Source organism: Danio rerio, chromosome 15 (assembly GCF_049306965.1).
Source record: "Danio rerio strain Tuebingen ecotype United States chromosome 15, GRCz12tu, whole genome shotgun sequence".
NCBI lineage: Eukaryota > Metazoa > Chordata > Actinopteri > Cypriniformes > Danionidae > Danio > Danio rerio.
Window position 1 is genome coordinate 50,710,001 of NC_133190.1, and position 22,500 is coordinate 50,732,500.

The window sequence follows — 22,500 nt, forward strand, 5'->3', positions numbered from 1 at the left end:
TGTCTGTGCGTAAAGGTTTCCCTATCCAAGAGCGAAAGTGAAGTAGATCCATTATCTCTCATTCTCACGCAGTAGATGCTCTGTTTAACAGTTTTCTGTGAACTGTTTGCTTGTGAAATGCTCAGTTTTTTCCACTTAGACTTACTTTGCGTCCTGTAAATAGTGAATGCGCTCTTGGCGTGACGCAGCTGACTATTAAAGGTAATGGGAGATGAGACTCTAATTGGTTTATTCTCAAAACACACCTATAACTCATTAAGAAAATAAACTCAACCCTTTTAGACCATGCGCCTTGGCGCAAGGCAGATTTCCCGTCCTTAAATTAGCAAAAACGCGTCCTGACACGCCCTGAAAGCGTTTGCGCCCTGCGTTTTGCGCTCTGCGCATGGACCGTCAAAATAGAGCCCTCCGTCATTTTCTTGTCGGCTTAGTCCCTTTTTTAATCCGGAGTCGCCACAGCGTAATGAACCGCTAACTTATCCAGCACGTTTTTACACAGCGGATTCCCTTCCAGCCGCAACCCATCTCTGGGAAACATCCACACACACACACACACACACTCGGAGCAAGATGAACTGCCGCTTTAGGCAAAGGACGGTCTGGCTGCCCTCAACCAGAAGGTGAAAGCGGGAGGTTGGTGAGGGAGCTGACGCCGCCCTCTTTATTCTGCCACCCTAATCGCGGATATAACTGAGGGCACGGGTGGTGAGGGTAGTGTTGGGGAAGCCCTCTCTATTACTCCTGCACTAGGCGCGGATATAACTGAAGACGCGGGTGGTAAAAGGGGTGTCGCGGCCGCCTAGGTCACCTGGACGCGCCGGCCTTGCTCACACTACGGACAATTTTAAGTGGTGCTCGCTGCAGAGCCATTTGAGGAGAGCTGAGCTCCAGCGAGGGGGAGCATGAGCTGTCGCTCCTCCTCCTGTAAGCTGTTTTAATGCGTACACCAACCCCACCCCTAACCCTACCCCCAGTGACATCACTCGTAGAAGAAGTGGAAAAAAGGTGGAGCTCAAGCTTAAGCTCCCCCTCGCTGGAGCTCAGCTCTCCTCAAATGGCTCTGCAGCGAGCACAATTTAGCCTACCCAATTCACCTGTAAGGCATGTGCTTTGACTGTGGGAAAACTGGAGCACCCGGAGGAAACCTACGCGAACGCAGGGAGAACATGCAAACTCCACACAGAAACGCCAACTGAGCCGAGGCTCGAACCAGCGACCTCCTTGCTGTGAGGCGACAGCACTACTGCGCCACTGCATCGCCATCTGGTAAACACTTTAAATGTAAAATGTAATGTATAATTTAAGTATCGAATGTTAAGTATTGTTAAAACAGCTATCATGTTCAATGTTTCATCATTTGCTGCTAAGTATAAAATGTTAAATTTTATAATCAAAGCATTATTTTAATCATAAGAGTGAAGTCGTAAATACTGTTCAAATTTGAAGTATGAGAACTGAAGTTTTGTTTTTTTAATTCTAAGTTTTACGTTTGTATTATTCTTATTTCAAAGCATCAAATTTAAATTATTGTTAAAATTCGAACAAATTTCGGTTAAATGTCTTAATTGTTAAGTTTTAAGTATTGTGTATTATAAGTATCAAATTTGAAGTATTGTTAAAAAAAATTAAAAATCATAAATTTATTTAAAATATGAAAATTGATAAATGTCCAACTTCAAGCATCACAATTTAGGGATCAAGTTTTAGGTAGCAAATACATTTTTCATTATCAAATTCAAAGAATTGTTCATATTTTAACAAATTATTTAAACTTTTAACATCCTAAACGTCAAATTTGAAGTTTCACAATTTAAGTATAAAATTTTAAGTATCAAATCTGAAGTACCGTTTAAATTCCAAGTATCAAATATTTATTATTCTTACATCTAATAATCAAGTATTGTTACATTTATTTTAATTTAACAATTTTAGTTAAACCTTCAAAATGTCAAATTTTAAGTATCAAATTTTAAGAATTTACAAAATAATGTTACAAATTTACAATTTTAAGTATCAGATTCAACGTATAATTTACTCATGTTAACGAATGAAGGCAATGTTATGAAACACATTGCAACTTATTGCAATTACAATTAACATTGTCTTCATAAGACAGTCAAAAACATGAAATAATCTCATTCTTCTGAAACGAACCTGACGAAAAAAAAAAATCTTAAGTAGAACATTTCCTGAAATCAAATCAAATCTTGATGGGAAAAAAAAGTCAGACAGAGTCAAAACTGAATGGCACAAGAGAATGTTTTTATTCCAAAGCAAAGAAGAAAAAAAAACAATGCTATTTACCGCCACCTACAGGTACAAACGTGTACAAATACCAGAAAATAGATTCATCAACTCATAAAGTGTGTGTGTAAAAAGTAATAATTTAAAAATGGATGTTATTATGTACACGAGGCGACGATGCAGAAACCACTTATTGCACGAGAAAACAAGAGCATCATATCGGTCAGAATTATCAACTCAAAATACAACGGAGAAATAGGAAAACTCTATAAGAAAGCATTTCAGTTAACTCGACTGCCAGCATGAAGGTCTTTTGAAATATATATTCATGTGTGTGTGTGTGTGTGTGTCTTCTTTCAAATACAGCAGAAATTGTTAAAAGTAAATGCTGAAAGCCAGAAATCCGCAACATTCTCTCACAGGTTTCACTTTCTGCACTTTTTGGACAGACGTTTGGTCATAAATATACAAACACAACGACTGTTTTGGATCTCTGGCTCCTGGAAACAGTAGCTTTTATCTTCTCCTGTGTTTTACATCTCTGAGACTCTTGTTTTACAGCCAAACATTGGAATATTAATTAATAAAGCTGTCATATTTCATCAAAAAAATCGAAAGATTTGGCAATAAAACATGTTTTAGGATCATTAAAACGTTTGCTGATCGACCTTAATTATTTATTTTGATTTTTTTTGTATGTACATGTATGTTTATTGTATACATATAGTTTGTTTGCTGTTTGAGTTTTTTGTAATATATATATATATATATATATATATATATATATATATATATATATATATATATATATATATATATATATATATATATATATATATATATATTAAAATTCACATATTTAAGAATATTTTTTATAACTACACTAGAAAAAACATTGGATTTGCAGACAAAATTAATTAGGCACAGAGGAAATACGTTTTTCTTTTTGTAGTTTTGCTGCTTCTAAAATGCCCTTAATTAAAAGTTTTAACGTTTTAAAATCATAATACGTGATTTTTTTTATAAACCTATTACTACATACAGCTTGACTATTAACTCGTATTAACTGTCCATCATTGAACTTTTAAAAGACTCTTGTTGATAATGAAGATAGTTTGTTATTTTGATCTGTCAAAATCTGTCAAATAAGGGTTAGCACCAGAGTAATCTAAATGTAATCCAAAAGCAGTCAGATTAAATGACTATAAATGTGTAATAAAAGTAATCTAAATGTAATCCAAAAATTGTCAGATTACATTACAATAGATATATAGTGAAAGTAATCACAATGTAATCCAAATGTAGCCAGATTATGACATGATAAATGTGTAATAAAAGTAATCTAAATATAATCCAAAAGTAATCGGATTGCGTTTACCTAAATATTCTAAATAGTCAGATCACTTTACCATAAATGCACAATAATGTAATCTCAATGTAATGCAATAGTAGTCAGATAACATTACAATACATCTGTGATAAATGCAATCTAAATGTAATCCAAAAGTAGTCAGATTACTTTACGATATATGTGCAATAATGTAAACTAAATTGTATCCAAAAATAGTCAATTACATTAAAGTGCAGTTAAAGTAGTCTAAATGTAATACAAAAGTAGTCAGTCAGATTACTTTACGATAAATGTGCAATAATTTAATCTACATTTTATCCAAAATCAGTCAGATTACATTAAAGTGCAGTTAAAGTGCATGTAATCCAAAAGTAATCAGATTACGGTAACTACAATGTGTAATAAAATTAATCTAAATGTAATCCAAATATAGTCAAATTACGTTACAATAAATCTGTAGTGAAAGTAATCGGCATATAATCAAAAAGCTGTCCAATTATGTTACCATAAACGGTTATAAAAGTAATCTAAATGTAATCTGAATATAGTCAGATTACATAACAATAAGGCTGTAATAAAAGCAAATGGAAACGTAATCCAAAAATTGTCAGATTACATTGCAATATATCTGCAGTAAAAGTAATCTAAATGTAATCCAAATGTAGTCAGATTACATTACAATTAATCTGTACAAACAGTAATCAAAATGTAACCTAAAAGTAGTCTGATTGTTACTTTAAAAGTGCAATACATGCAATTTATATGTAATCCAAACATAGATTACATTACAATAAATATGTAGTAAATGTAATCTAAATGTAATCCACAAGTACTCAGATTACATTACCATCAATGTGCAACGAAAGTATTCTAAATGCAATCCGAATGTAGTCAGATTACATTACAATATGTAAAAGTAATCAAAATGTAATCCAAACGTATTCCGATTTTATGGTAATAAAAGTAATCTAAATGTTGTCAGATTACATTACAACAAATCTGTAATAAAGGTAATTGTTACCATAATCTAACAGATTATACTGATGATTACAAACTTTGTCATGTCGTGTTGTGTAAAGTTAAACATAATTATATTAAAACATATATAAAAAAACAATTATATATATATATATATATATATATATATATATATATATATATATATATATATATATATTTTTTTTTTTTTTTTTTTTGTAATTTATTTATTAGTGGTCTTGTCTTATCATAATGGTCTTAAAACATGCCTCAAAATTTGAATAATTTTATCCTTTTGATTTTTAAGCATGAAATATGATGAGCTTTTATGGTTAATTCACACTCTACAGATTAATATATAGAGAGACGCATTAAACATACACACACACACACCCAAATACACACACACACACACACACTTTCACACACGCATGTCTCTGTTATCAGCAAATCCTCTGCAGGTTTTGGCAAATGCACTTACACACCTGTGCAAACACACATTTACACACAGCAAATAGATATAGTTATGTATATATATATTTATATATATACTGTATATCCAGAAGTGTACACAGATTTACACTCTGTCTCTCTCTCTGTGTTTTACAGTCGCTCAGGAAGGCAACAAACATTGGTAAGGCAAAATCCACTCTCTGCCATCCTGAGAAAGAAACTCTATGTACAGACGCTCAGAAGTGTGTTTGCAGAAATAAAACAAACACTGCTGTTAACCTGGAGAAACGACCCAGAAACAAACAACAACTCGCAGTTATCTGAAGGAGATCTGTTAGAACTTTGAAGAAAAACAATGCAGAAAAACACATATAATAGTGGCTTTTTTCATGTAAACGTTTGATTTCGGATGAACTTTGCATTGCATTTTTATTAGTAACACTTTAAAATAACGGTGCATTAGTGGTGTATTTACTCAAGTCTGTGTACATCATTAATAGTCACAGTTAAATATTTACTAATGCATTATTAATATCATTGCTAACATTAGTTAATGCATAATGAGTTAACAATAAATGGCTGCTTTCGTTAACTGATGTTTGAAAGATAAATCCTGTAATACAGGTCATTGTTTGTTTATGTTAGTAAATATATTATCCAATGGAACCTTATTTTAAAGTGTTAACATTTTCATTTATTATGTATTACTTTTTTAGATATTTGTAGTTTTTAATTTTCCTTTACTATATATCAAATAAATTAATGAGTGAAATTAAAGATATATGTACAACTGAAGACAAAATTATTTGCACTCCTGTGAAATTTAAATTCTTTTTCAGATATTTACCAGGTGAAGACGAATTTGTATTATTTTTTGGTCACATTCATTCATTCATTCTGTTTTCGGCTTAGTCCCTTATTAATCTGGGGTCACAACAGTGGAATGAACCACCAACTTATCCAGCATACACTGATTCACACAAATACACTACGGTCAATTTAGCTTATTCAATTCGCCCATGTCTTTGGACTGTGGGGGAAACCGGAGCACCCGGAGGAAACCCACGCCAACACGGGGAGAACATGCAAACTCCACACTGTCAACTTATCCAGCCAGGACTGGAACCAGCGACCTACTTGCGGTGAGGCGATTGTCCTTCCCACTGCGCCACCGTGCCGCCATATTTTGGTGACATTTGAACATAATCATTTTAATAACTAATTTATTTTGTGTTTGCCATGATGACAGTACATACTATTAAACTACATATTTTGCATGATACATGTATTCCAGATAAAGTTAATTATGCAAATTATTAAAAATAAATTAGTAATAATTTTGACCTTGGCATGTATATATAAAATAAATAAGATAACATTAAAAAAAATAATTACTATTGTTAATACTGTACATTATAGTAAAAAAATAATTTAAATTTCACAGGACAAATACGTTTGTATTCAACTGTTTATATATAGTTATTTAATTATTTTCAACATAGGCTCATTTTGAAAATGTACCCCTGTATACATTACCCTTAATGGTCAATCTGTGTTTCGGTTGGGTTTAAGGAAGTGGGTGAGCAGGGGTAATCTGTGTTTCTGAAAACACTATCGGTTGGGTTTAGGGAAGTGGGTGAGCACGGGTCAATCTGTGTTTCTGAAAACACTATCGGTTGGGTTTAGGGAAGTGGGTCGGCACTGGTCAATCGGTGTTTTTGAAAACCTTATCGGTTGGGTTTAAGGAAGTGGGTGTGCACGGGTCAATCTGTGTTTCTGAAAACACTATCGGTTGGGTTTAAGGAAGTGGGTGTGCACGGGTCAATCTGTGTTTCTGAAAACACTATCGGTTGGGTTGAAGGAAGTGGGTGTGCACGGGTCAATCTGTGTTTCTGAAAACACTATTGGTTGGGTTTAAGGAAGTGGGTGTGCACGGGTCAATCTGTGTTTCTGAAAACACTATCGGTTGGGTTGAAGGAAGTGGGTGTGCACGGGTCAATCTGTGTTTCTGAAAACACTATTGGTTGAGTTTAGGGAAGTGGGTCGGCACTGGTCAATCTGTGTTTTTGAAAACACTATCGGTTGGGTTTAAAAAAGTGGGTCAGCACTGGTCAATCTGTGTTTCTGAAAACACTATCGGTTGGGTTTAGGGAAGTGGGTCGGCACTGGTCAATCTGTGTTTTTGAAAACACTATCGGTTGGGTTTAGGTAAGTGGGTCGGCACTGGTCAATCTGTGTTTTTGAAAACACTATCGGTTGGGTTTAGGGAAGTGGGTCGGCACTGGTCAATCTGTGTTTTTGAAAACACTATCGGTTGGGTTTAAGGAAGTGGGTGCGCACGGGTCAATCTGTGTTTCTGAAAACACTATTGGTTGGGTTTAGGGGAGTGGGTCGGCACTGGTCAACCTGTGTTTCTGAAAACACCATTAGTTGGGTTTAGGGGAGTGGTTGGCACTGGTCAATCTGTGTTTTTGAAAACCCTATCGGTTGGGTTGAAGGAAGTGGGTGCGCACGGGTCAATCTGTGTTTCTGAAAACACTATTAACTGGGTTTAGGGAAGGAGGAGAGTGGGTCAGTTAGTTGACAGTGGCCTCTGGTGGATTTATATGAGAAGAGCAGGCACAGATGGCACTGGCGAGAGAAATTGAGAACTTAAATGGCGTACACAGCTGCCACTAGTAGATTCACAAAAACACTCCTGGGATGTATTTGGCGCTCTCCAGAAATGCATACAGGGGAACGTTTACAGAATGAGCCTGGGTTGATTATTTTTGCTTTTTTATTGTGACAATATTGTGTCACTTTACAGCAGAATTGGGATTTGCCTGATGATTCTGTTGAGGTTTTCCTATAATTAATTCCGGTATTTCCCAGTTTATTACTGTCGAAGCTGCTTTGATACAATCAGTTTTATACGGTGGAGCACTATAGAAATGAATCTCACATTACTTAAATGTAAACAAAGTAACAGCAACTAAAAAATGAAAATGAACAAAACTGTAACAGTGTAAGACTAGAACTGTTCTTTTCACAACAGTTTCATTTTAGTTTGAGCTTCTATTGTTGGGCATTTCTGACCAATTACAGCGGAGCCCAAATTATTCAAACGCTCGTTCTCCACCAGCTAAAAATGTCTTTAAATCAGTTATCTCCATCTGTTGCTGTAATGTGTCAAATAATCCATTCAACTCCTAAACATTGTCCCAAACAAGTCCAAGTGAAGCAGAAGTTTCTGAGACTTTTATTTCAGTATGTTGATTCGATTTCAACTAAAGCTGAATAATAAGTAGGGGCGGGGCTTTCCCTTATGCATTTAATATTATCCAGGTGAAGCGGAATAATATATGTACGGTAATCACACATTACAAATTTAGATTTTTAAAAAATGTATCACTAATATTAAACATAATATATTTTTAATATAACAATGTTTTTTAATTGTATTTTAGGAAAATAAGTGCAAACTTTTATTTTGGAATAAAAGTTTGAGCTTGTTTACATAAAATGTGATGATTTCCTACTGACACACTACAGCAAAAAATAGAAATAACAGATTAAAACCCTTTACTGGCTGAAAAACACATTACAGACATTGACTACAATATAATTCTTTAATCTTGTAAACCGTAAGGTTTCGGTTTTGTCAATGAGTATTTCAAAGAGTGCCCTATAAAGGGTTAAAGGAAAACATTTTTGTGAATATGCTAATTTTTTGGCTCTCATAGAGTTAGATCATTTAGCTGATTGCAGGGTCTGGCTGGAGGACTTTTAGCTTAGCTTAGCATAAGTCATTGAAGTGGATTAGACCATTAGCATCTTGACAAAAATGACCAAAGAGTTTCAAAAGTTTTGACAATGATGTCAAGACGACATCAAAATACATGAAAAAAAATGAACAGATTACAAACGTACATTGTTATGATGTCAGCTGAATACCTTGACACCGTCTACTAGCTAACATTAGTGTCAGATTGATTATAGGACTGTCCTTTAACGGATTTATGGTGTGTTTTTGACAAAAATATTAGACGTAAATTTTGACATCAGGATTAGTTTACATTGATTGTAAGGATAATAAATTCTATGTAGATTTTTGTAATTGAATCTTTCAGATTAATAAAAAAGTGTTATATATTATAATATATATTATAATAATTATTTTTGTGTCGTTATTGTGTTGGTCAAAAGGGCATCGATGTGTGGATGTCAAATGGACGTTAAGGTTTTGACAAATGCTAAATACTCCTAAGTAAAAATGTATTCCTCTGCTTCTGATTTATCCAGAGCTGTTAAATTTACACAGTAAAAAACTGTAATTAAATGACCTCAAAATTAAAAGTAATTCCTCACTTATTTCAGAGGAAAAGTAATTTAATTACAGTAACTAGTTACTTTCAAACTAAATACACCCAACACTGGTTATTACACATAGCAACCACCGAGCAATGCATTAGCAACCACCTAACAACCACCCAGAACACCCGAGCAACTTTGGATTTTCCATCAGTCTTAGTACACAATATAAATACAGAAAATTACCGAAACTCTTAGTAACCACATGGCAACCAATCAGACATGATACATTCCTTAGCAGACTGCTCAGAATACCCTAGCAACCACATAACATCTTAGCAACCACCTAACAACCACTCAGGACACCGTAACAACTTTAGATTTTCTGTCAGTCTTAATACACAATGTAAATACAACAAACTATTGAAACTCTTTGGACACTTTTGAGAGCGATGCTAACGGTCTAATCCGATTCAATGAACTATGCTAAGCTAAAAGTGCTCCTGCCAGAGCTAGAGAACAGCTGAATGATTAAAAAACAGGTAAAACTCAAGTGTTTAACCCTGTGAGAGCCGTAAAACGAGCAATTTCAAGTTTTCCTTTAATGCTTTACTGTGTGAAGAACCGTATATGCTCACTTTAATGACAATAATTAAAATATAAATGATTCAAGTTCAAACGTCTTATAATAATCCGCAGCAACACTCCAGAGTTTTCCCGATAAAACTTTCAAAGGGTTAAACCATTATTAGCTGGTGTTGTAATGAACTTTACTTGAAAAAGAATCATTCGTTCTGTGGTTCTTTCTTTCGTTCGTTCGTTCGTTCGTTCTGTGGTTCTGTGGTTCGTTCGATGAACACTCCCTTTAAGTAAAGTGTTACCGTAATCTTTTTGGGTGTTTATCTGTTTAGTGATCAGAAGCAGCGGTTTCATCAGTCAGTGTTTGAGTGTATCGTCTCTCACACACACACATACACATACACACACACACACACACACACACACACACACTGTCCATCATTAGTGTGTGGATCCTCTGCGTCTCTGCGACTGCATGTGTGTGTGTGTGCCAGTGTTTGTCGCGCTCGTCCTCCATGCAGCAACTGATCCACTGCGGCTCACCTCCGAAGGCTTCTTGTGACTGCATGTGTGTGTGTGTGTGTTAGCATTTGTCACCCTCGTCCTCCATGCAGTCGTCGATGCACCGTGGTTCGTCCCCGAAGGCTCCCTGCGACTGCATGTGTGTGTTGGCATGTGTGTGTCAGTGTTTGTCACACTCGTCCTCCATGCAGCCGTTGAAGCGCTGTGGTTCGTCCCCGAAGGCTCCCTGTGACTGCAGCATCTCGAACTCCTCGTCCAGGAAGTCCAGCGAGTTGTTGCTGGGTAGGCCGCGGATGGTGAACTTGTGTGAGACTTTGGCCCACTGCTCCCGGTTCGCAGACACTCGCTCGTACAGTTCGGCCGAACGTGGGAAAATCTCCTGCAGGAGCCTGGAAACAAGAGCAGAGGAAGACTATCACAACACAACCATGAGGAGGTCTGGACTAGATTGCTTCTGTATTACTGTAGACCTGTTCAACTGCTCGTTAATGCAAATGCTAATCAGCCAATCACATGGCAGCAGCTCACTGCATTAAGCGTGTAGACATGATCAAGAGGATCTGCTGCAGTTCAGAGCGAGCATCAGAATGGGGAATTGTTGCTGCCAGACGGGCTGCTCTGAGTATTTCAGAAACTGCTGATCTACTGGGATTTTCACGCACAACCATCTCTGCGGTTTACAGAGAACGCTCCGACAAAGAGGAAATATCCAGTGAGCGGCAGTTCTGTGGGCGCAAATGCCTTGTTGATGAGGCCAGAGGAGAATGGCCAGACTGGTTCCAGCTGATAGAAAGGCAACAGTAACTCAAATAAGCACTCGCTACAACCGAGCTCTGCAGAAGAGCATCTCTGAACACACAACACGGCCAACCTTGAGGCGGATGGGCTACAGCAGCAGAAGAGCACATCGGGTGCCGCTCCTGTCAGCTAAGAACAGGAAACTGAGGCTACAATTCACACATTCGATTACCCATACGATTACATGGTAGACCATGTGACCCAAAAGGTCAAACGTTTTATCTTGAAGGTGGTGGTGTGTATCAGGATGACCATGATAAATAGTGTTGCCAACTATTTTCAATGAAAAGGAGCTAAGCTCTGGTAGAAAAGTCGCCAAACGTCTCTAGATTACGCCATGCGTCAATTTGCATATTAATTACGTCATCACGCGCAACAGCTTCAGTTAGTTTAACAGCCTTCGGTTAATAAAGGGGATTTTATATTTGCACTACACTTTATATATGTCGATTTAATTAAATGCATTGTTTGAATACAATAGATGTGTAGTGAATTTGCAGGAATCTCAGACATATTAACAAAATATTAGATTACATAGTTTAAAAACTGGTGTCACTAAGATCTCTGATTGTGAACAAGAATCAAAATAATAAACCTTTGAGTTAAATTTAAAGAGCCCATATTATGGGTTTTTGAAAATGCCCCTCCATGTAGTGTGTAACACAGCTCTAAGTGAAGTGAAGTATCCAGCTAAGGCTTAAATCTGTTAGTGTACAGTGTTTAAAACGGTTGATTCATCTATAAAAGAGTCGACTCATAGTGCTTCAAACGAGTCGCCTTGATACCGAGTCATTAGGTGTTTCGCCATGACGTACGAACGAAACCAAGTTATTCACGTGCACGCGCAAACCTGGGAGATTTCAAACCTGAGGCCCCGCCCTCTGACACAGAAACCCAGACACACACACACACACACACACACACACACACAAACACGCACACAAACATGCCGGTCGATTGAAGTCACACTGCAGATGGATATTATCGACTCTCTACCCAAAGATGAAACATCAGCATTATAGCCAAGCAGTTGGAAACTACTGGAAACTTCTGGAAGCTACATGCTACAAAGAATACTTCATCAGCGTTTGTTAAAGGAAGGATCAGTAAAGAGTAACTTACTGATGGACGTCAGGATGGGTTTCCATTTCTCAAGTGTAAGTACGTGCGGTTAAAGTTGTTGCTTCGTTGACTCTAGCTTGCAAATGTATTTAGTTGTGATTTGTTACTTGTAACCGCGTGTACTGTATCAGGTTAACTGGCTATATTCTCTTATCGCGTGCAAAGTCACGTTAAAAACGCGACGCGTGCTGCTTTGTTGACGGAGCTCCGAGGTAGAGTTCTGCATTCCCGCGGTTGTCCCCGCGCCAGATTTCTGCGGCGCGGGAATAAATTTCCGAATAAATCGCGGGAGCGGTCGGTAACGGGTTTAATTTGGGACGGGAGCGGGCTGTCTAGCAATATCACGGATATTGCTATGCGAATGAGAAAGAGAGTCTGCTTGGTGCTTGTGTGTGTGTGTTAGTGCGCACGCGCGCGTATGAGAGAGAGAGAGAGAGAGAGAGCGAGCTTTGTGTGCTTGGTGCTGTGTGTGTGTTTATACAGACAGCTTGGCTGTCTGGACTGTATAGCTGGGTGACTTTTGGTTGTGTTCTCCCCCGCTCTAGCGGGGTCGGGCGCGGCGGGCAGAAAACGGAGCGGGTTCTCAGGCTAAAACCTGGCGGGTGCAGGCGGAAGCGGGAGCGTTGTCGTCCGGAGGTGTGTGTGTGTGTTTTTGTGTGTGTGTGGCAGCTAAAATCCACGCCTACACTATCGAGCGTGTATGAACTGTGATTACTTTTTATATTGCTGATTAGCTGTTGGCCATTTCTCTCTCTGACTGAAGGCAGTCGACCAATCGCAACAGACTGTCATTGGTCCAATCAGCGCAGATTAGCTTCGCGCTAAGGAGGGGTTTGGGAACAAATGAATCACTGGACGATTCATACAGGAGTCGCTGGGATAATTAGGTAAAAATAAATGCAGATTATAAGACCATGAAAGTGTTTTTTGACCTTGCATGCATATGAGACTGTTGTTGGAGACCCTTACAACCAAGATATGACCCTATTTCATGTATAATATGGGCTCTTTAAAGCAGGGGAAAAGCAGATCCGCTTGACTGCGCCAGGGAAATACCCCAACATCTGATGCTAAAACATTTGCCATTGTTACGCAGAAGAATGATCTGCTTTCAGGCTGCAGGTAGGACAGGATGCTGTGTGAGGACCAAGTGTGCCGCAAGCCTGCGTTTTAGTGAGGGTCTCGGCCGTTAGATCGCCCCCTGGGGGCTGGCTGCAGTACAAGTCATAAAGCCCGCCTCCTCCGTGTTAATGAAGGAGACTTGAGCCCAAATAAAAAAAATTATTACACTTGCAATAAAATGTCCCGAAAGATGTTTCTGGTGGATTAAGGCACTGGTTATTGTGCTGAAATAGGTGCAGATCTTCATTTGTGTAAACAGTTTGTTTTTAGCAGTAATTTAATGCTGGGCGTGTCATCGTGATTGACAGCTGTGATTGACAGTTTCTCAAAGCAGCGCGTCTGAGCTTCGGCAGGAGACTGAAGTGTTATTATTTGATTTCTGTGTTATTTTACCATGACGATGAGTTCAGCAGTAAACTACAGTTTCTGATATACATGATCCTGGTGGAACACTGTTTATTCGCTAAGGTCAGGGCTTATTTCGGGCTTTATTAGTTTGCTGATACACGCCTAACCACCCAGATAGCAAAATACACTCGGACCAGTTCCGGCTAGATTCTCGCCTGCCGGAGACTTACCCCTCAGAGCTCAGACTGACTACCTCTGCTGGACCTACTCCGGATGCCTGACTCACTGCCCAATTCCAGCCCGAGTCAATCGAGCCGGAATCAGCCTGCGACGCCGCGAGTAGGTTATGCGCTGCGGCCTGGAGCTGGCGCGATTGAATATATAAAACCCTCATATTTGTTAACGTTATTACATCCATTTGTGTTGATATGACAGCAAACGCATGCTGAGAAGTTCGGGGGGCGTGGTTGATTTTACATAAAGCGTTTGGTTGGAAGCTCGACTCGTGGCTCCTCCTCTGGCTCCATCAGACAATCCTTCTGCGCATGTCAAGGCTCCAATTTCAGCAGTCTTTTGGGACAGTTTGTGCCCGTCAAGCAGGCGTTTTGCCCTCAAGGCGTTCAATGGGAAAAGGGGCTGTCGCGTCGTCCATATTTTTTACAGTCATTGGTGAGGACTGACTGGGCTTCCATGTGTGGAGGGGAACGGGCCGACAGCATCACCCACAGCTCATTGAGAAGAGTAGGAACGATACAGTATGGAGAGTCTACAAAAATCTTCAGTAACACCAAAAAAGGTCGCTAGATTTGTCACGAGTCGATTTTTTGAAAATGTGTCGCTAAAGAGATCTAAGAAGTCGCTAAATATAGTTCAAGAGTTCACACTTAGCTGATGATTTATAAAAGCTTGTTTGGCATGCTGTCCCGGGAGAGAGCCCCGAGCTCAAGGGCTCCTCGAGCCCGGGGCTTCCTCCCGTTGGCAGAGCAAGAGGGGAGCCTGAGCTCGATGGATCTCAGAACTCCCCAGCTGCGGTAGCTAAGGGAACACAAGGGATTAGACAAAGCTTGGTTGTTATGTATGTTGAATGTCTTTGGATGGTGGGAGGAAACCGGAGAACCCGGGGAAAACCCACGCGGACACGGGGAGAACATACAAACTCCTCACAGAAACACCCACCGGTCCTGTGGAACCAGGGCTGGCAGTGTTCTTGCTGTGGGGCTCACAGTGCTAACCACTGGGCCGCCGTGCCGCCCAATCAGAGGTAAAGGAGGAGAATAGGGGAGGAGGGGGGTTTCTTCCAAACGAAGATAAAGTGAACTGAAAACTGTGGTTATTTATAGTAGCTTAGGGCTCATATGATTGGAAGATAGTGATTGGCAAATGCAAGACCGGCCGTAATAATCATAAACACGTGATCCTCTCGAAATTAGTAAATGAATTAACTTTACTTAGTATATGACACTGAATATATAAGTTGGCAACACTGATACTAATGAATTAATTTGGTATATATATATATACACAGTGCTCAGCGTAAATAAGTGCACCCCATTTTGTAACTATATATATTTTGGGCTATTTCGCAGTGAATATAAGTAATATATTTTGGTGTATTTCAACAAAACAGTTTTATTAAACAGAAACGTTTGTATGCATTTGTGAGAGTGCAGAGCTCTGACTTGTAGATGGGCATGGCGATGTGCTCCATGAAGCTGATCTGGAGCTCTGGGATGTAGGCTTTCTCTCGGTCCATCATCTCACTGGGTCTGTTGCCCATCGCCTTCTCCTACACACACAGACACACACACACACACACGCACACACACACGTATCAGGCCTCTTGGTGATAAAACACACATATTCTCTCCTCAATGCTTGATTTGTGTGTCTGATCTAAAAACACAGGCAGAGAGACTGCAGCGGAACTCACCAAATCACCCTGAGAGAAAAACTCCTTATAGATCAGCTCCTGAGAGACACAAGAGGAAAACAAGAGTGTTTACATAACTCTTTCTCACAGCTGTGTGTGTGCATTGGTGCTGTCTGTTTATCTGTTATCGTGTGTTTATCGCGTGTGTGTGTGTGAGGTACCGCAATTTTCCTGGTGGTCTTCCAGCCTTTGGTCTGGTCTGAAAGGTCACAGGAGGTCATGAGCAGGCAGAGCAGCAGACTGCGGTGGGTTCGGTTGTTCGGGTTAAAGCCAACTGCAAACACACAGTGATGAGCAGATTTAATGATATGATGAGCAGATATACCAATATAATGAGCCAAAAATATTGATATGATGAGCAGGTATACCGATACAATGAGTAGATATACTAATATAATGAGCAGATATACTGATATGATGAGAAAATATACCTATACAATGAGTAGATATACCAATACAATGAGCAGATACACCGATATGATGAGCAGATATACCAATATGATGAGCTATTATACCAATATAAGCTGATTTACTAACTTATAAGTAGATATATCGATATGATGAGCAAATATAACATTTTGATGAGCAGATATACCAATATGATGAGCTATTATACCAATATAAGCTGATTTACTAACTTATAAGTAGATATATCGATATGATGAGCAAATATAACATTTTGATGAGCAGATATACCAATATGATGAACAGATTTACTGATATGATGAGTCAAAACACCAATATAATAAGTAAATGTACCGATATGATGAGCAGATATACAGATATGAGGAGCAAATGTATCAACATGATGAGCAGATATACCGATATGATTAGCAGATATACCGATATGATGAGTAGATATACCGATATGATCAGCAGATATACCGATATGATGAGTAGATATACCGATATGATCAGCAGATATACTGATATTATAAGCAGATATACCAATATGATGAGCAGACATACCAATATGATGAGCAGACATACCGATATGATGAGCAGATATACTAATATGATGAACAGATATACTGATATTATGAGCAGATATACCACTATGATGAGCAAATTTACAGATATGATGAGCAGATATACCATGTGATGAACAGCTATACCGATATGATGAGCACATATAATGATATGATGAGTACATGCAGATATCATGACCGATATCATGAGCAGATATACCTATATGATGAACAAATATACCAATATGATGAGCAAATATACCAATATGATAAGCAGATATACCGATGTGATGAGCAAATATACCGATATGATGAGCACATATACAGATATTATGAGCAGATATACCAGTATGATAAGCAGATATAAAGATATAATGAGCAGATATACTGATATTATGAGCAGACATACCGATATAATGAGCAGATATAAAGACATAAGCAGAAATACTGATATAATAAGCAGATATACCGATACGATGAGCAGATATACCAATATGATGAGCAGATACACTGATATGATGAGCAGATATACTGATATGATGAGCAGATATACCGATATGATGAGCAGATCTACAGATATAATGAGCAGATATACCGATATGATCAGCAGATATACTGATATGATGAGCAGATATACCGATATGATGAGCAGATCTACAGATATAATGAGCAGATATACCAATATGATGAGCAGATATACCGATATGATGAGCAGATATAAAGATATGATGAGCAGATATACTGATATGATGAGAAGCTATACCGATATGATGAGCACATATACCGATATGATGAGCACATATACAGATATGATGAGCACATATACAGATATTATGAGCAAATATACCAATATGATGAGCAAATATACCGATATGATGAGCAGGTATACCGATATGATGAGCAGGTGTACCGATATGATGAGCAAATATACAGATATGATGAGCAAATATACTGATATTATGAGCAGATATACAGATATGATGAGCAAATATACCGATATAGGCTGATATACCAACATGATGAGCCGACGTACTGATACAATGAGCAAATATAACAATATGATGAGCTGATATACCGATAAGATGAGCTGGTATACCAATATGGTGAGCCGATATACCGATATACACTGATATACCGACATGATAAGCACATATAATGATATGATGAGCAAATATAACAATATGATGAGCAAATATACCAATATAAGCTGATATACCAACATAATGAGCAGATATAACAATATGATGAACAGATATAACAATATGATGTGCAGATATACTGATATACCGACATGATGAGCAGATATGACAATATGATGAGCAGATATAACAATATGATGAACAGATATAACAATATGATGTGCAGATATACTGATATACCGACATGATGAGCAGATATGACAATATGATGAGCAGATATAACAATATGATGTGCAGATATACTGATATACCGACATGATGAGCAGATATGACAATATGATGAGCAGATATAACAGTATGCCGAGCCGATATACCGATAGGATGAGCTAATATACCAATATAATGAGCAGATTTACCTATTTGATGAGCCAAAACACCAATATAATAAGTAGATATACCGATATGATGAGCAAACATAACATTATGATGAGCAGATATAACAATATGCTGAGCAGATAAACCAATTTGATGAGCAGATATACCAATATAATGAACAAATTTACTGATGAGTCAAAACACCAATATAATAAGTAAATATACCGATGATGAGCAGATATACTGATATTATAAGCAGACATACCGATATGATGAGCAGATATACTGATATGATGAGCAGATATACCGATATGATGGACAAAAATACAGATATCATGAGCAGATATACTGATATGATGAGCAGATATACTGATATGATGAGCAGATATACTGATATGATGAGCAGATATACTGATATGATGAGCAGATATACTGATATGATGAGCAGATATACCGATATGATGGGCAGATATACTGATATGATGAGCAGATATACCGATATGATAGGCAGATATACTGATATGATGAGCAGATATACTGATATGATGAGCAGATATACCGATATGATAGGCAGATATACTGATATGATGAGCAGATATACTGATATGATGAGCAGATATACCGATATGATAGGCAGATATACTGATATGATGAGCAGATATACTGATATGATGAGCAGATATACCGATATGATAGGCAGATATACTGATATGATGAGCAGATATACCGATATGATAGGCAGATACACTGATATGATGAGCAGATATACTGATATGATGAGCAGATATACCGATATGATAGGCAGATATACTGATATGATGAGCAGATATACTGATATGATGAGCAGATATACCGATATGATAGGCAGATATACTGATATGATGAGCAGATATACCGATATGATGGGCAGATATACCGATATGATGAGCAGATATACCGATATGATGGGCAGATATACTGATATGATGAGCAGATATACCGATATGATGGGCAGATATACTGATATGATGAGCAGATATACCGATATGATGAGCAAATATGCCGAAATGATGAGCAGATATACTGATATAGTGAGCAGATATACAAATTTGATGAGCAGATATGTCAATATAATGGGCAGACATAATAATTTCATAAGCAGATATGATCAATCAAACATCACAGATTCATATGAGAGTTATAATAAACAGATACTGACCGTCTGCCATCTTCTGCAGGTCCTTGAAGATCCTCAGGTGATGAGCCAGATCTGTGGCCAGGATAATGTCCCTCATCAGATCCAGCATCCGCTGATAGTCCTGGAGCGCACACACACACACACACACACACACACACACACACACACACACACACACACACACACACACACACACACACACACACACACACACACACACGTCACACTCACACACACTGCAGTTTACACTTGTTTATAAAGAGCATCAGCCAAAGACAAACCTTTCTGGAGAACTTCTCAAAAATGTTGCAGCCGTGTGTGTTGAGGATGGCGATGGCCTGAGCGAAGTGATGCCTCTGAAACACACACACACTCGTATTTATTTATCTATGAGACACACACAAGCAACATATAAATATAAATATATGTATGTATGTGTATATATATATATATACACACACACACACACACACACACGTGCTTATGTACATAGACACACACAGGATCAGAGTGTGTTTGAGTGAGCTGAGCAGCAGAGGGCAGCAGCGGATCATCAATAAAAACACATTCACACACACATACACACACACATGCACACGGAAGCAAGAGTTCATATTTCTCAGACTTGTAAAGATGACTAACCTTAAATTGCCACTGATATAAACTAATAAAATTGATCTGTAGAGTGTATAAATACCTCCATGACGGATCCCTCTGAGCTGTAAAGAGCCGCCAGGACAGATTGCTGCAGAAAGCAGAAACACACACAGATTATTAAACACACACTGAGGGTGTCGCAGGATCTTCAGGGATGGTGTGTTACTGTGAGTGTGTATGTGTGTGTGTGTGTGTGTGTTTTACATACCGAAGCCACCTGAAAAGAGTTGTTGGTTCCTCGATGGTCCAGATCGTGACACATGCAGGACACGAACAGAGCCAGAATCTCAATATCTCTGTCAGAATAGATACATATGAACACTTTACACTGAGAAAACACACACACACACACACACACACACACACACACACACACACACACACACACACACACAGCAAACAGCAGCCGCTTCAACACAGAATCATCTCAATCATTTGAATCACTTCTGAATGAACCGATTCACTAAAACAAATCTTCACTTTTAAACACTACAAACGACAGATTGTATGATGTGCAATACTATGCTATTATTAATAAGAAAAAACACACAACAAACATCAGCTGCTTTGTGTATTTTTGACAGTGAAATCACAGTAAAATGCTATTGTGTTTCTAGAGAAAGCCACACTCTGTCATGTTTTACAGACAGAAATGCATAGTGTAGCAGTATTGAGATTGAAGCTGAAACTGAAATATAGGCTGTGCAAAAGTTTGGGCACCCTCTATTTTATGTGGATTTCAACACCTGTGGTCACTTAATGCTGATAGATTACAACACACAATTGATTTGAGTGACTCAGTGAACCTAAACAATCCTAACACATGTGCAACCAGAGGTGCCTGCAGCCGTACGGCTGTACGTACTGTGCATACCTACCATGAGAGAGCGCAAGCTAATGCCGCTTTTCTATTTATTTATTACATCATTTAAATTGATTATTAAACACTACACACTTCGATATATTGATAAAGGAAGAAAGAATGACAACAAATAAAGGTGTGCGTTTGTGTGTTTTAAGTGTGTATGTACTGTCATGGTGGGAGATGGGTAAAGAAATATATTGGCTTTAGTTTTGGCGTTTTTCTGCACCTAAAAATTACCATTCAGATAGCGATTGTTTAAAACAAGGTTCAAAATGAGTAAACACTCTTTAAAACAGCTAAACTTCATTGAGACATTTGCCAAAAGGTCCAAAACTACTAAGACAAATACTGATCCCCCACACAGGGTGAAGACTGCAGTCTCATCAGCACCTGAGCCGGGGAAACCGTCTCTTTCATCAGACAGATCAGATCCAGCTGCTGCGCGGCCTCCTCGCATGGTACGGCTGCCGCTCAAGCTGTTTTTAACAATTGTATCTGACAAACTGGCATAAATAAGCTGACATCTCCACTCTCACAACCAGCTTCTGAGTTTTCTCACCCTTCCAACCAAGTTTGTTCCACTGAGGTAATGTGGCAACAAGTTCAGTGCTGTTGCGAATATATGCTATATGCGAATTGGTAAACACCTAACCTGCTCATTCTAATTATTTGGTTATTCATTCATTCATTTTCTTGTCGGCTTAATCCCTTTATTAATCCGGGGTCGCCACAGCAGAATGAACCACCAACTTATCCAGCAAGCTTTTACGCAGCGGATGCCCTTCCAGCTGAAACATCCACACACACACTCACACACACACACACTCATACACTAAAGACAATTTAGCTTACCCAATTCACCTGTACCGCTTTGGACTGTGGGGGAAACCAGAGCACCCGGAGGAAACCCACGTGAATGCAGGGAGAACATGCAAACTCCACACAGAAACGCCAACTGAGCCGAGGTTCGAACCAGCGACCTTCTTGCTGTGAGGCGAACGTGCTACCCACTGCGCCACTGTGTCGCCCTTTATTTGATTACATGAATTAAATTGTAGTTGAACGACGCAACAGTGTTATAACAGCATCTCTAAAACTAATTATTTCACTTTAATTTTATTTAGACTAGATTATAATTTTATGTGACAATCCAGTTCGTGATTCGTGAGCATAGCGGATTTGAAGCACTTCCCCTCAAATGTTATCCGTTCTTCTACTTTATCTAGAGCAGTGGTTCTCAAACTGTGGTACGTGTACCACTAGTGGTACGCAGGCTTCCTTCTAGTGGTACGCGGAGGAATCACTGAGTGACAAAAGAAAAAAATTAATACAATTTGAATCATTTGATGCGTACGATAACACCAATGCGATCAGTACTGGCTGTTCGCTAAAGCAGTGGTTCTCAAAATGTGGTACGTGTACCATTAGTGGTACGCAGGCTTCCTTCTAGTGGTACGCGGAGGAATGAAATATGTCATGTACATGCTACACACATTTCAAAATTTATCAAAAATGATGTATATAATATGACATATAGCCCATATCAACACAATCTCACGGCAATTCGTAACTTTTTCAT

General features: G+C 38.4%; 1 protein-coding gene across 6 annotated transcripts in view; it reads right to left on the reverse strand.

Annotated features, from left to right (window-relative positions):
- Nucleotides 1-9,376: 9,376 nt before the first annotated feature.
- Nucleotides 9,377-22,500, reverse strand: part of pde2a (phosphodiesterase 2A) — a 257,971-nt gene continuing 244,847 nt past the window's right edge. For all 6 annotated transcript variants that reach the window (XM_073924136.1, XM_073924140.1, XM_073924138.1 and 3 more), the window contains 8 exons: nucleotides 20,265-20,352; nucleotides 20,097-20,144; nucleotides 19,681-19,755; nucleotides 19,421-19,520; nucleotides 15,902-16,014; nucleotides 15,741-15,779; nucleotides 15,490-15,596; nucleotides 9,377-10,809 (listed from right to left, as the gene is read on the reverse strand). In XM_073924136.1, the coding sequence (XP_073780237.1) occupies nucleotides 10,581-10,809; nucleotides 15,490-15,596; nucleotides 15,741-15,779; nucleotides 15,902-16,014; nucleotides 19,421-19,520; nucleotides 19,681-19,755; nucleotides 20,097-20,144; nucleotides 20,265-20,352 (799 nt within the window). In that variant the 3' untranslated portion in view covers nucleotides 9,377-10,580. The remainder of the gene's footprint in view (nucleotides 10,810-15,489; nucleotides 15,597-15,740; nucleotides 15,780-15,901; nucleotides 16,015-19,420; nucleotides 19,521-19,680; nucleotides 19,756-20,096; nucleotides 20,145-20,264; nucleotides 20,353-22,500) is intronic.